This window comes from Phalaenopsis equestris, unplaced genomic scaffold (assembly GCF_001263595.1).
Source record: "Phalaenopsis equestris unplaced genomic scaffold, ASM126359v1 Scaffold000002, whole genome shotgun sequence".
Classification (NCBI taxonomy): domain Eukaryota; kingdom Viridiplantae; phylum Streptophyta; class Magnoliopsida; order Asparagales; family Orchidaceae; genus Phalaenopsis; species Phalaenopsis equestris.
Window position 1 is genome coordinate 79694448 of NW_018164444.1, and position 16469 is coordinate 79710916.

At 34.3% G+C, this 16469-nt stretch overlaps 1 protein-coding gene across 3 annotated transcripts in view; it reads left to right on the plus strand.

Annotated features, from left to right (window-relative positions):
* The window catches only part of LOC110018083 (structural maintenance of chromosomes protein 5), a 111993-nt gene that overhangs the window by 84002 nt on the left and 11522 nt on the right, over positions 1-16469 (plus strand). For all 3 annotated transcript variants that reach the window (XM_020715308.1, XM_020715309.1, XM_020715310.1), the window contains 4 exons: positions 7155-7271; positions 7341-7418; positions 12523-12622; positions 12702-12756. In XM_020715308.1, coding sequence (XP_020570967.1) covers positions 7155-7271; positions 7341-7418; positions 12523-12622; positions 12702-12756 — 350 coding nt within the window. The remainder of the gene's footprint in view (positions 1-7154; positions 7272-7340; positions 7419-12522; positions 12623-12701; positions 12757-16469) is intronic.

Consider the following 16469-nt stretch of genomic DNA (forward strand, 5'->3'; position numbering starts at 1 on the left):
TATAATTACACCTACACCATTTTTAGTGCGACTCTTATCTGAATACCAAAGTTTAAAACCTAAATTATCAATCTCCTTAGCCTTTTCTCCCACCCACTTACTTTCTTGAATACATAAGATATTAATTTTCCTATGAATCATAATATCAACTAATTCCATTAATTTACCATTGAGAGTGTCTATATTCCAAGATCATATCCTAATATTAGTTTCATTAGTTTCATGGACTAACTTCTTTACCCGCATTCGCCCGTAATGTGGGAACCCTTGCTTATTTAACACTACACCCGGGCGCCGGTGTAGCGGCCCTTGCACACTTTTCACTGTATTCAGGCTATACAGCGCGTCGCTTCCAGGGGACGCCCTAGCACTTACACAATGATCAAAAGGATTCATGTCATGATTTTTTCGACAAGTTTTACGCTGGCTGTCGACTACCTAACGCAACCCTCCACTTTTCTCATCCGGGCTTGGGACCGGCAACGACAGTGTTAATAGAATAAAAGACTTGGTGATTGAAGTAGTGCGGTTTTAGGCCAGGTAGTTTAAACCAGATTGAAACTATAGGTGGTTCTTGGCTAGGGTTAAATTCAGGAGACCACTTAAGCAGTTTCATATATTTCTCATTTATTGTCATGATTTTTTTGAAAAATATTTTGGCATAGTATTCCACTTTAGATAATTGCATCATCACATGTCTCTCATCAAAGAGGTCAACCTTGCAAAGTTTCAATAGTTTGAGATCTTCAAAAGCTTTCGAATGATTTCGGTTTTAGGATGTCCCGATTGGAACTTCCCAATGAGGGTGAATTTGCACTTGTCAACCAGGTTAGAAACTTCAACATCAGAGAAGAATAGAGCTAGTTTGTCACTCGTCCTACACGTGTTCTTGAAAAAGTTACAGTCCCCCTGACCCTCAAATAATTCATGATAAACTTTAGAGAAAACCTGATCTGATCCCATAGAGCTAACCATATCAACAAAAGAAGCTTTCACAAGGTTTAAAACTGAAGTAGTCGATGGTTTAGAAGGAGGAGAAGCCATGTAATAGGGAGTTAAAGAGCGGGAAGCTACAAGGATTGAGTTTGGACTGCGATCGTAGCTCACGTACGTGCAGGGAGGATGAGCTCACTTGCGTGCAAGGAGGATGCGAGTGCAACGCTCAATCTGGAGCTGTCGAGCATAAAGAGAGGGAGTTGAAGCCGAGTTCATGCGCAGACAGCGCTTTGCGACAATGACGAGAGAGACGCGCGGAATCCGCGGATGAAAGCGAAGAAGACGACGATCAGTCAGCCAAAGAGGTCGACCAAAAGGACCAAGTCGACGCTGGAGCCGAAGGAAGAATCAAACGCCATCGGTGCGGTGGAACCCTAGGGCACCGATGTCGACACCGGCGCCAGAGCGCTTCCGCATCGTAATATATATTTATATATATTGTTATATATGTGCAAAACGTTGTATTTTCTTCGTATTGTACCCTTTTCATTCAATTTTTGTTTGGTAAACCCATCAAATATAATCCTCCTCTTTTTTTCTTCTCTTTCTTTCTATAGTGCCACCTCATTGATCTATAGGATCCCTTCTACCTATACATCAATTGTGAACTATTGTAACTATGCATTAATTATTATTCTTTGATTTGTGTATTTTTTTAAAGCGGTTCTTTAGGGATTGTATAAATACAAATTAAATATTGGAATGAAACACTCAATCATTCTCCAATTCTTGTCATTGTATATGAGCTCTAGCCTTTTATTTTCTTCTTATTTCTGTTGTCATATCTTTCATTGTTGCATTGTCATAATTATGCGGCATACATTGTTGCAATCTTTTTTGTTTTTTTCTTTCTATAAGTGTAGCCTTCACTATTGCAACTTCATCGATGCATTGTTGCAAAATATTTTCATTGATATATCTTCCATTGCTTTGGTGTCGCATTTTTTTCCTTTTTTAAAAAAATTATCATAATCTATATCTCTTTTTTAAAAAAATTATCATAATGTATATCTCCATGGACAACAATAACATTGCCCGCATACTTTATCTTGTGCTCTTATGACAATCTAAAATTCAGTGAGAGAGTTTTAAAATATCCATTCAATATATCAGTTGAATGAAAAGAATTACTTACTGATACCGGAACTGGTAAGATAAATAGTGGGAAACACAATAACATACTTTTATTAACGTATACAGAGGGTTACAACACAACACAATAGGAAATAACAATACAAAGAGAAACAGTACAAGTAAACACCTCTTAAGTGTATTCGTCGGGTGGTGGAAGCTAGTTAGGTGGATCGGGAATGTGTTGAATGGTGGTGAAACCTGCAATGCTCTATGGTGTTGAATGTTGGCATTTAAAAGAGAATCATAAAAATAAGTTAGTGTTGCAGAGATGAGAATGATTAGGTGGATGAGTGGCTTTGCAATTAGAGACAAAATGTGAAATGAATATATCCGTGATAAAGTTGGTGTAGCTCCAATGATGGACAGAATTAGGAGAGTCTTCTTAGATGGTTTGGTCACATTAAACGTTGACCATCTGATGATCCGATTATGAGAGTAGATGTTTAAGATTCGACTTATGTAAATAATCTTAATTTATTAGAATTACATGAAAATATGACACTAAATAGGGCGCAATGGAGAAAAATGATGCATGTAGTCGACCTCACTTTGAGGGATAAATGTTTTGTTGTTGTAGTTGTTGTTGTTGTTGTTGGAGTATTGTTTTACAAGGTATTGATCAAATTACGTACTCTTCTAATAAATTTATTTCATAGATCCATTAACTTTGCAATTAACTATGGTCAAAAATTGATTCTTGATCCCTATGACTACTCAAAGATACACTGTTATAAGCAAATTCCTCACACTCCAAAAATCATTCTTGTAGTTAAACTATTTATCAATATTTTTTATATTTAGATGATAAATAAATATTTTGATTGTTGTATTGTGTTGTAGCATTCATATTGTGTTTTATAATAATATGATGAGAAGAATATTGGGCTTGTTAAAAAAAGAGATGTCTCTTTCATTTTACTTTGAGGATTGGATCCATACTTTGAAATCATTATTATATTTTTTAAGTATAATGATACTCAGAGTTTTTCTTCATGAAGGACCTTAAAATTCATATATAAATGGTTGATAAAATAACTTATATGAGATTTGTTGGAAAACATCTATTTATGAATACTTAATGATGATGTAGCTTACAGAGAATAAAACAATGGAAGAACTCTCAAGTATCTTCATTTTTCTTTGTACGAGTATGGAGATATATATGCATCTTTCATTCATATTACAAAATAGTAGTAAAGCAAATAAGGAGGAAAAAATAAATAGGGCCGACGGTCCTTTAGGAAAGCACACGTATTATAATCCGAGGGTCATAGACAGATCTAACTGTATAGAGTATTGATTCTTGTGCCTTAAGTTCTTTGTTATCTGAGGGTCATAAGAATATCCAATTGTACAAAGACTTGATCAACTTGTCTTAAGTTCCTAGCTATGATTGGAGCAGAAATTCAATACTTTCCCTCAAATTGAATGGTAGAGATCTTTTATTTCAAGTTTGCTTATGATTTTTTAAATATTGGGCTGTAGAATCCTTTGGTGAGTTTTTTGGTTAGATGGTTTTCTTTGATGTTGTCATGTATTTGTAGCAATTCCTTCATCAATAAGTCTAGCTTTTATTCTGATTTAGTTGGAATTTCACACGACTTGCACTATGTCATCTTAGGGTGTGTTTGGGCCGGTAGTGTGGTGGTAGTGCCGCACCACATCTTTGTTTTTTTCCTTGGAAAAAATTGCATTTTATGTGCTTTTTCAAAAAGTTGTGGCTAAAACTTGTGTTTTGCTCCTGAACTTGGCTAAGTGCGATGATTGCTAGAAAGTTGTGGTCTGACTTTTTCAAAAAAAATAAAAATTGTAATGGCAACCACTACTTTTTGAAGGACAGTTTCTTCTGCAGCAGCTTCACAACTACTTTAAATAACTACAGCAGCTTCAAACAGACTTAGTTTCTTTCAGTAGGTAGCATGGTGCTCTACAATCATATCATGATCATGGAATTAATTTCTTTCCAAAATAACAATTTGGGTCTTTGTGTTTCGGAAGTAGATTCACAAAATGTTTGATCTTTCCTTTTTCCTTTAGAAATATGTTCATGATTTGGTATAATTTAAGGTAGATTATTTTGTTCAGGTGGTTTGATGATTGAAATACCTGGAGTTCTCCTTTGGTCTAATTTTCAATATTAATTATGGTTGATTCTTTTGAAGTCAAAGAACTCCAACATAGTGATTACAGGGAGAATTCTGTCATAGGGGTAAGCTTGGAAGTGGAAATCCTAACATTAGAGAATAAGAATAAATGTTGAAAATGAAAATCATAATCTTAGATGATAAGAAAATAAGGTTGGAAGTGAAAACCATAACCTTAGAGAATATGAACAATGATCGGAAGGAACACTCTAACCTTTCTCTGATACCATGTAGAAAATAAAACAATGAAAAAACTCATATTTACTTTCTTTGTACAAAAGGGGAGATATAAATCTCCCATAGGCATTGCAAAATATAATTAAACCAAAAAGGAGGGAAAATAAATAGGGTTCGAGAATCCTTTCGGTAAACACATGGATATAGTGGTTCGCAGAGTCAGATCTAACGGTATAGAGCCTCGAGTTGTGTGTTTTGTGTCATTTGTTATCTGAGAGTCATAAGCAGATGTGAGTACAAAAGCTTGAGTCGTGTGTCTTAAGTTCTTCGCTATGATTTTAGCAAAAATTCAACATAGTTTTATCAGATTGAAGTATGAGTTTAAATTCCATTCTATAGTGCAAGTTTTGTTAATTGCAATATTTGTGATTTGGAAGATCGAACATGCCACTCGCTTGAGTAAATTTGTGTTTTAGTTTGATTTTCTGTTTTAAATTTTAATTTTTTTAAATGATGGTGCACTTCTCAAAGCAAAACTGTTTGGTTTCATTTTGTGTTTATGCATAGTATTCTCAAATGTTAGCTCAAGTATTTAAGACGCTCATTAGTATATATGCATACAAACTTTATTTTGGTGATTTGAAATTATCGTGTGACCCATGAAACACTGCAGGGAACCACTTATGATATTTGAAATGTCTTTTTTGTACAAGAATATTTTGTTGGTCAGGATTGTAACCATCACTCAAGACATGCATGGTTGACTTTTAGATATTGATGCTCATGTTGCTCAAGGCACTTGTGTAGTTTGCTGTACGCAATGGATTTGAATATTATATTAATTGCAAAGGTTCTCTCATTCACGTGATCATTTGAAAGGTGCAAACTCTTTTTGTGGCCATCGTTCATATGAATGTACCATCCTTGCAAGTCGCATGTGTTTTTGCATTTGAGTTCTTTATTTATATATTTACTTGCTTGTGTTGATTTGCAGATTCTTTAGAATTTTTAAGGGCTTCAATGTTTGTTAAATGTTCAAAGCATTGTGAGCAACCTATATGTAATCCGTGTTTTGTTTAAATTTGCCCCATTGGCCCCATTGAGAATATGTTCCCTAATTATGAATAGGAGTTGTTGAATTTTGTTTCCATAGCCAATTCAGTTCAGAGAATTCTAAGAGTTCTGGTTGCAATGCAGCTCTTATGTTCTTGCTCTCAAGCAAGCGACTAACTTCCTCATGAGTTTAGTTCATGGTCTGATTTTTTTATTCAATTCTGGTTCTTTCAACTCTTTTGAGATGACTTGTATGTCAATTCTAGTGTTCGGTAAGTAGTGTTTTTAGTCTAGAAAATTATTTGCCTCGTGTAAGTTTCAAGTCATGTTATTGAAAAGTTTGACAACCACTCAGTTTCCACCTCGCATAGAGTTTCTATTAGGAGTATAGGCCTGTTCACCACACCAAAAGAAGGCATAAATGGGTGGATTCTAAGACACCACAGTTGGATCTTCTACTTTCACCATGTCAAAGAAGATGTATTTGTTCTTCATGTACCGGCATGAAAGATTTGCAAACTGATTTTCTTATCGCATTAAGAAAATGTGTATGAGCACTTGCATGTCTTCGTCTTCCACCGCTCCAAAGAATGTGTGTATAGATATTGCTACCACCATACCATAAAAGTAGTGCGGTGGTATTCGCTTGCATGAGAAAATTTATGCAAGCAATGTATTTTCTCTACTATGTTGGTAGGATGCACATGGGTACTTAGAAGTTGGGGCAATTGGTTTGCTTTTGCATTATACCGACGCACACTGTGTGTCGATGAGATGACAACAATGTGTGCACAGGACCATTTTTCTCTTGTTCTTTCATTTTCTTTTTTTCTTGTTTTTTGTTTTTTTGGGTAATTTGTTGAGAGAGAAAGAGTGGCTTGATTTAAAAAGATTTACCTTAAATGTGCAAGTCTATGAACTCCTCTTTTTGTTAACAGCCTTTGTATCCATCGAGTGTCTTCTGTAGAAAGCTCCCAACATGACTCGTTTGCTTCTTTCCACCCAATGCAGGCTTGATTGAGCCTTTTAAAACGAGCTCCAATCACACCATTCTTGTTTCTAGACAAGCCACTACTATCATTGATGCCTTATTGGTGAGTTCTTGGTGTGGCTTCCTTTTTCATATGCTGATGGTCTAAAAGATTTCTGCCTAGCAAGCACAGGTTGTTACCTTTGCCTCCACGTGCTACTAACTTTCTGATCTACACTCTCGTAACTTTCGTATCAGAGGCATGAATAGATGTCCAAAGTTGAGTTTTGACAGTACAAATCAATTCCGGAATCTATAGTACTAATTTGAAATTTAGTAGGGTCAGTTTTTTTCAGCAGTAGTGTTCTTTCTACATCATTTCAGATTTTCTCCCATTGCTGTTTCATGCACTTGTGATTTCTTTGCATTCCGTTCTTACTGCTTGTCGTTATCCATTAAACTTAAATTACCAGTTGCTTGTGTAAATGGAAGTTAACCTGTATAGTGCTTACTAAATTTTTTTATTTTTTATATGATTGCATGTTTCCTGCTTTTCCATTACTCGTTGCTTTGATCTCTTACTCAGCATTTCTTTTGGTAAGGTGGAAAAGGCACATTCAAACATATGATTACACCGTTTGAGCTTTATCGAAACTCATTTTTCACTCGCATTTTTGTAGATGCCTGCTACGGTAGAGGAACTGGAAACTGCAATTCAAGATGGTATTTCTGAAGCAAATTCTATCTTATTTCTTAACCAAAACATTCTTCAGGAGTATGAAAGTCGTCAACAAAAGGTGAATTGAATGTGCTCTCTCCATATGTTTAAGGTTGTTTTCTTTAAGCAATTTTGATATTTCATGCAGATAAGTAGCATAGCAACAAAACTAGAAGCAGATGAAGCAGCCCTAAGGAGTTGCGTGTCTGAAATAAATGTTGTCCGGGTGAGAGCTTCTTATAGTTTGATTTGGCATTTGTTTTGTTCTTAGGTAGATAGAGTGAAGATTTTGATGTGTAAAATCAAACTTCCATCTATTAGCATGGAATTTTTGCCCTTCTACTTGATTTTTTTCTGTTTGCCTAGTATGATTTTGATGTTTCATTTAGCACACATATGATTTTGTAATTGTTTTGTCGTTCCACATGGTTCCCCCTCCATTCTCGAAACGTCAAGAAAGCACTTCATTATAATAATTCGCTACCTGTTTAGCTGAAACTTGAAAGCATGAGAAATCTTCAATTTTGATGTGATTCACTAGTTCATCTGGTTTGCCTTTGATCAGGACAATTTGTTCACTGATAATACTATGAGTGTAAGCCTTGATAGGTGTTATCTTCAACTTCTTTGCAATTTTATTGATATGCTTTTGTGAAACTTAATGTAATCAACCAAATAAGAACTGCATGAAATTAATGGGGTTATGGCAATGTCCTCTTGATGCTTATCCCAGCATAGCATTTTATCTTAAGAAAATGGGGTTATGGCAATGTCCTCTTGATGCTTATCCACGTGATATAATTTAGAAACATAAGAATGTATGAATCAATAATTAATATGCATGCCATTCCGCTATGAACAAGTAAGCAAGGGATACATATCTTTGTTGAACAAATTCAAACTAAACCAACCTTGAACATAAAACTATTATCTTTTTTTTCTTGGTGGATGGCATAATAAACATTATGAAAAACAAATAATTTGCAGCAATAGTGATGTAGAGGAAGAATTGTTTTAGTGCCAATTTGATGAATAAGAACTTTGACGATGAATATATTATTTATTTTCTTTTTCTTGTTTTTTTGAATACCTTTGATTTGCTTGATTTCTGCTTTTACATATGAGAGAGTTGCAGAAAGGAGGAATTTTAGAGAAATTAATACTTGATTACTTCAGTTTTACTATAACATGAGTTTTGGTAAAGCTATCTAAAAAAAAGCAAAGAGGGCTTGGAAATTTTATTTTTCTTCAAATAGAGATCAGGAGAGAGATGTGAAAGGGACTTGCTACCCAGTGGAATGAAGAGAATTATAGGAATGATAGAGCTGAGAGAGAATAGTTAAGAGGGAATTTTTTATAATAATTAATTTATTATTCATTAATAAAACTAAAGAATAACCGTTCAACCTGAACTTGGAAAAAGTGTTACAAGATAAATCCAGATTAAATTAAAAATTAAATCTTGAGTTGACTCTTGGTACGAATAAGTTCTCTATATATATATGTATATTCATGAGAGTATTCTATGCATGATAATTTTATAATTCATCAATGGCGTCGTTTAATACTTATGGACAGTTATTTGTCCGATCATTATTGGCCATACTGATGATGATGCCACTTAGTTCAATAAATGATGTTTTAGGTTTTTATAATTATGCGGGTTTTACGTTTCACTACAATCTAAACCATAATAATAATTTTTTATAACTAGGTGCTTATGTGCTTCATCAAATATAATTAAATTCATGATATTTATTTCGAGTAAGAAGAATTGTGTAGCTTACAAACTGTTTTGTATGCTTGTAATCAGGTATAATCATACTTCTTGAATATGTCAATTTACTTCGCCTTAAATAATGTCATGGTGGTGTTGGGGTTAGTAATGATGAGTGAAGGATATGGTTGGCAAAGTTTATATACAATTATCATCAGGCAATTCAATTGGTAATTCAATTTTACCAGTTTGATAGTTTGAAGGATTATTGGATATTGCTCACAACTACCTCATCCACCTTTGTTTACTTTCTCTCTCTTTTTCATTATTTCTCTCTTCATTCTTCTCTCTCTTTCATACACATCTACTTGTGCTCTTTTGATTTCTCATTTCTGTTTAGATCCCATTCCGTCTCTTGCACACCTTACATCTTAGTACCATCTCTCGTGTGATCTCTCTGGGTTATCTCCTCCCTTCTTTACTCTTTCTCTCATTCATTGTCTCCCCTTTGTCCTTCACTATCTATGTAATTGTCCTGCTCTTAGGAAAGCTTGGGCCTTCAAAGATATCTTTTGGAGCAATGTTCTGGCGGCTTAAGTTTGAATAGAATTGAATTGTATGGAGAGAAGAGAGATAATCATTCATATAGTTTTCAATATAAGATCAAATGCACAATGGAAATGATGCTCAATAAGGATGGTATTTGCTAGTGAATCAACATTTGACATCAGTGGTGTCGTTTAAAAATTAAAAATTAAATCTTGAGTTGACTCTTGGTACGAATAAGTTCTCTATATATGTATATTCATGAGAGTAGTCTATGCATGATAATTTTATAATTCATCAATGGCATCGTTTAATACTTATGGACAGTTATTTGTCCGATCATTATTGGCCATACTGATGATGATGCCACTTAGTTCAATAAATGATGTTTTAGGTTTTTATAATTATGCGGGTTTTACATTTCACTACTATCTAAACCATAATAATAATTTTGCATAACTAGGCGCTTATGTGCTTCATGAAATATAGTTAAATTCATGAAATTTATTCCGAGAAAGAAGAATTGTGTAGCTTACAAACTGTTTTTTATGCTTGTAATCAGGTGTAATCATGCTTCTTGAATATGTCAATTTACTTCGCCTTAAATAATGCCATGGTGGTGTTGGGGTTAGTAATGATGAGTGAAGGATATGGTTGGCAAAGTTTATATACAATTATCATCAGGCAATTCAATTGGTAATTCAATTTTACCAGTTTGATAGTTTGAAGGATTATTGGATATTGCTCACAACTACCTCATCCACCTTTGTTTACTTTCTCTCTCTTTCTCATTATTTCTCTCTTCATTCTTCTCTCTCTCTTTCATACACATCTACTCGTGCTCTTTTGATTTCTCATTTCTCTTTACATCCCATTCCTTCTCTTGCACACCTTACATCTTAGTTCCATCTCTCGCGTGATCTCTCTGGGTTATCCCCTCCCTTCTTTACTCTTTCTCTCATTCATTGCCTCCCCTTTGTCCTTCACTATCTACGTAATTGTCCTGCTCTTAGGAAAGCTTGGGCCTTCAAAGATATCTTTTGGAGCAATGTTCTGGCGGCTTAAGTTTGAATAGAATTGAATTGTATGGAGAGAAGAGAGATAATCATTCATATAGTTTTCAATATAAGATCAAATGCACAATGGAAATGATGCTCAATAAAGATGGTATTTGCTAGTGAGTCAACATTTGACATCAGTAGCGCTTTGTGATAACAATGAAATGGAAGAAGTGCACAGACAAATGACATCTAGCTCACTTATCCTTGAAGGTAGCCTTTCATTAGCTAGTTCAGTATTTCGCGAAGACATGTAATCCCCACCATTCTTTCATCATGTTCCTTATCTCTCTTAAGTCAAATAAAGTGTTTTTGGCTATATAGCTTTGGGCCACCTTGCCCTACAAAGCTAGATTAAGTCAATCAATCAAACTAAGTTTGTTTTTCCAAATTCTTTTTAAAGATTTCTTAAAAAGATTTCAAGATTGAATTATCTCAAAAAGTTCTAGTTTATTCTATGAATCCATTTGAGTTTTAAAAGCCTGATAAATCAATTGAGACTTAATGATAACTTAAAATCGCCCATTTATACAAAAAATATCATTTCTTTTTATTTATGCAATAAATGCAAATCTTATGGTCATTTTTAAGTTTGGTTATATTTATTTCAATTTATATTTTTGTTAGGCTCAAATACTTTTGATGTTATCCCATTTGGTTATTTTGGTGTTAAAAATTGAACAGTTGGTCTTTTTTTGTTAAGTCTGTTATTAATGTTAGCAAAAAAAAAAAAACGGAATATTCTTGTGAAGTACAGGTAATCTAGTTGGCCTTTATTGTCGAGGGCTCGCCGAAGTAATGGATGTCAACTTGCTATTAGCTTTTTGTGATGCAGATCTTGAGCTATAGATCATTTTGTTATAATTTCTTTTTCTGCCTTCTTAATTTTGCTTGATTTCTGGAGGAATTTTGGAGATGGAAAAGAGTTAGTCATTTTCTTGAAGAAGCCAACTAGGTGCCTCCTAGCAATTTTGGTTTTCTGTGAGAAGGAAACATGTGAGAGAATTAGGAACCCTTGTATGCATGTTGTTGTAATAAAAAATTACAAGGGGCGTGAGGAGAGAAATTGACATAGAAGTCTGTTTCCCATCATAGAGACCCATTGGGTGAGAGATAATGAAGAGGAGAGAGAAAGCAAACTGTAGGAGTGATTGGCAATATAGGGGATAGATTCTTTCCAAATTCGATTTATCATTAATCAAATCAAAATAATGCCCATGCCCTTTTAACCCATATTTATAAATTTAAATTTTACAGCGTAAAATCATCTGCATTGAAATATATATAACTCCTACAAATCCTGCCATCATATTCAAAATAAAATCAATGCTAACAGTTAATTGAAATAGATCATAACCAATTCCTATGGAATTAGTGGGAACATTGTTTGGGCGAGATAACAGATTGATTAGTTTGCCCTTCTGCATAGAAGCTGTCTCTGGCTGATGTCTTGTGGAATATTGGTATAAATGATGAAAGGCTCGGCTTTCTGCGGGAAATATGATTTTTGGGAAAAAGAAAATGACAGTTGTATTTTTTTTAATGCAAAATGCAGGTAGCATAAGATGCACTAGGCCTAGTTTACATCTTTTTTTTTTTTGGGTCATGTTCTACATGATTGGACTTATAAATAGTCAAAATATTATGAAGGATCAAAATAATGGAACATATAAAACGTAAGGGTTCAAATCGTTAGTTTCAACAAATGATAGCACAGAATTCAGAAAAATTAACAGACAGGCAAAACCAAACTTCAGCTTGTTCTTGATTTGTGCCTGCATGGCTGTTAGTCACATGTGAAGGGGCTTTTCATTTTATCTTTAAAACCCATTAGCTCGAAATTGTATGTTTTTTTGTACTTCTGACTGGTTTTGTGAAGAATAACAACCTAATGTCCACCATATCAATATATTTCAGTTGTCTTTTGCTAATTTTGCTCAGCTCTTTTGTTCATTGTTTGTGGGAGGGCATTTTGTTTTAACATGAACTATGTAAATTGCATCATGTAGGATCAGTGGCTGCCAACATTGCAAAACCTTGTTGGGAAGATTAATGAGACTTTCAGTCGCAATTTTCAAGAGATGGCAGTTGCTGGCGAAGTTTGTTTGGGTATCATATTGTGGTCTTTTGTCTTTGCCAATTTACTTATTAAAAAAGTTTAATATTTTTTTTCCCTGTGGTGTTACAGATGAACATGATGTCGATTATGACAAGTATGGCATACTTATAAAAGTCAAGTTCAGGTAACATAATAACCAAAAAGAGATGGCTACATTGATTTTTTGAATTAAGATTGCTGAGTATGCCATAAAAACTTGGTATTACTCTGGCTATTTTAACTTGATGATACTTTGAAAATATCACTGGTATCTGACTGCAGAAAGCATTAGACGGAATAGAGATTATTTTCTGTTGCCTGAATTTGTTTTTAGCTGTTGAAGATGAACTTGGCTCTTAAATTTATCTATTATGTAAAATATTTCAGTATCCTAGCAAGATTACAGGGAAACATATATATAGAAAAGACAGGTAAAGAGTTTGTTATTAAATGGACGGTTGGATGTAATCTGGTATAGGCGAACGGTCCTGATTGGGCTGATTGTCCTTCTTGCTTGGGCTGCAACAGGGAGGTGGAGCCATATCCTTTACATGGGTCACACCTAAGTTGTCCCCCTCATGTCAAACATAGGTGTAACAAAGATGGATGATTCATGTAGGCTCAGTGAAACCTCTCAAGTATAATGAAGTCAAATTCTAAAACTTTGAGGTACCTTTTGGCCAAACTGGACAATATCTTGGTGGGTGATTGTTCGAGCTATCATAAATGGTATCAAAGCATTACACTAGTCGGAAGATGGAATTTAGTGTCATACAAAATAAAGTGCTACACTATGGGGTCACACCTCTTGGACCCTCGATGCGACAAAGTGCTATTAGTGGGAGTCACCTTTTTACTCTGTAGGGGTTACCTTAGAGTCTTATCTTCGTGGTGAATGATTTTGAGTATAGATCACTAACGAGGATATCAGGTACTTAGGTGGGAGAGATTGTGAAACTCCTTAAGTAGATTGAAGCCGAACTCTTAAACATCGATGGACCTTTTGGTGTAATGGTGGACTTTCGATAAGAAACTAGTGTTGGAGCATTCATAGGATGGATGACCTCCTTGGAAGTCACACCAATGGAGCAAAGTTGTAAGACCATTAGACTAAAGTGTATCTTGATGAGTGAGAGTTCGGGTTGTCACAATTTACCCTACTTCAGATTAAATATTGTGAAAACCCTTGAGTAGATTGAAGTTGAACTCTTAAATATCATGACGCCTTTTGGTGTGTGGAATTTCGATAAAAAAACTCCAAAGTTAAGTGTGCTCGTGATGGAGCATTCCTGTGAAGTTACTCCAATGGGGCAAAATCGTGAGGCTGTTAGGCTAAACTGGACAATACCTTGATGGGTGAGAGTTCGGGCTGTATAGACGCAATTTTTGCCAATACTCATCCTAATGTACACAAATCATGACTAATTAAGTAGATGATTGATTTCACTAAACAGTCGAAAATAAATTTATATATTTCATTTCATCCACCGCTTAGAAATAAATCTCAAATCATATGCAAAGCTATTAAATACTTCAATATCAAAACATGCGTACCCAAAAAGTCATTAAAAAATCTTTACAATTCAAAAGCTATACAAAAGTCAAATCATCTGGTTAATTGTTTCTCTGCTCTTTACCTCTATGGAAAATAATATCATCATAGCAGATGAACCACAGACAAAGTGAGATACTCATTACTAAAACAAGATTCAATAAAGATGAAAGTAACGACATATATTCTAGTCAATGGCTACTATGATTAACAACAGGAATATTGATATGCTTAAATACATAAAAGTACAAGAAACATGAAGTAAATGTAGTACCAAAAACAGTATTTAAATAATAATCAAGTTGTTTCTGGTAATGTTTTCATTCATTTCAATATGTTTTAGTTGTGGAGGTTGTTTGTATCTGTCTACTTATCACAACACATAATATTCTCTTAGCTTGTACATCGACCACCACCCTAGATTGTTAGCTTATGCGGTTTCTCCCTTTCATTTGATCCCTCTCTCGCTTGCCATCTCTTTTCCTCATCTCGCCTACTCTATCTCCCTCTCTATTTTGTGCGACTGAGGGCATCAAGCCCTCGATTATTTAAAGCACTAAGTTGCATGCAATGCCATTTCCTTTTTTTTTTGTTCTTTTTTTAAGGTTAATTTAGATTTCATTTAATATTATTAATTAACATTTCATTGTTTAATTTGTTTATTAAATCTAAACTTATTTATATTTATTTAATCTTTAATTATTATTGATATATTTGATCTATTTCACTAAATAATTTATTAAATTTCTTGGAAAAAAATTTAGTTAATTATTACCTGAAATATTATTATTACAAGCTCGATCTTCTACATACATGGTAAAGTCCACAATGTTTGTATTTAACTATATTTAAATGGTGCATGTGCATGCAAGTTATGGACCTAATCTTCTACAAGCAAGCAAAATTGATAATATCCAAAGCTACAAAATGAGATCATTCAAATATGTTGATTATGATCGTATTAAAAACAAATATCCATTAGTGGGGATTCTATTATCAATATGCCCCCAAGTCTTAAACCAAACACTACTGGAAATTAAATGATTATCAACTGACAAATTAGTTAATCCACTTCTTTTTCAATCAGTAAACCTTATTACAAGTTAAATTCCGGCTGAATTTTGTCAGTAAAAGTTATGTCTTAAAGGCGTTATCAGCTGAATTTTTCATCTGCTAACCGTTACCCTGAATTTTCAAACTCTGGATTATTAGCGGTTGAAAAATGCAATTGTTAATCAACCGGAAAACTATAGCAAGAGAAAACATTAAATATGGTTCATAACCAATGAAATTCTATTTATGCAATCATAAAAGAAAAGAGCTAGCATCTCATAACATCTCATTGACAACGTAAAAGAACAGATATATAACATGATTGAATGAAATCATAGCAAATATAACAAATATATAACAAATATCAACAAATCATATAGTACAATAGTCTTCAGTAAAAAAAAAATGTTAATTGTGTTGCTAATCCTCCTCAACCAAAGATTGCTTGCCACGGCCACGTGCATGGCACTTCCTAGACTCCATCTCATGTACCTTAGCAGCGAAGATGGTTCACAACTTCTCGATCAGTGCGACCACCTGTTTGCAGATTGTCTTCAATCAATGATGACCTTTGGCCGGAATCGGAGTGTTGCACCTCATAGACAAATTTATTTGCGTCAAGATCATAGATTATCCCCTTCCTTCTCCCGTCAGCAGCTTACTTCCAGATCTCTAACTCTAAGCAGTCAGATTGACCGCTAGAGCTACCAACTTCTACTGGGCTCCGGGGACTCCTTCAGACGCACTTAATTATCCTACTAAAGATTATAAAGGATAATTAACATTGAAATAAAATTATAAATAAATTTCACAAATAAATAAAATAGTATTCAATTTACATGGGACATGGTGAGATTTGTTGTTGACGCACCTGTGTCCGCATGATGTTTGATGTTTGCAAGTGTGTAACTCAACAGCTGTGGGCTCTTATCATGCATCAGTTTTTATTAACATATAAAAAAATTAGGAAAAAGTAACTATAAAAGTCATTTTAATGTAAAGAATAATTCTTATCATACTCTTTTTGCATTCAGTATGAGAAACTGCGCCTCCGCTGTGAAAATAGGTACACATACCCCCACAGTCTAAGTTTTGGTTATGCTGGATCATACTCTAGGCAACTAGGCCCAGGCTTCCTCACCCATCCAGATAAGCATGCCACTTCTTGAGAAGATCAATGAACATATCTCGCAAGTGGCTTTAGCCTCGGGTCTCGAATTGTCTCCAAATCTATTGATGATGCTCAGTATTCC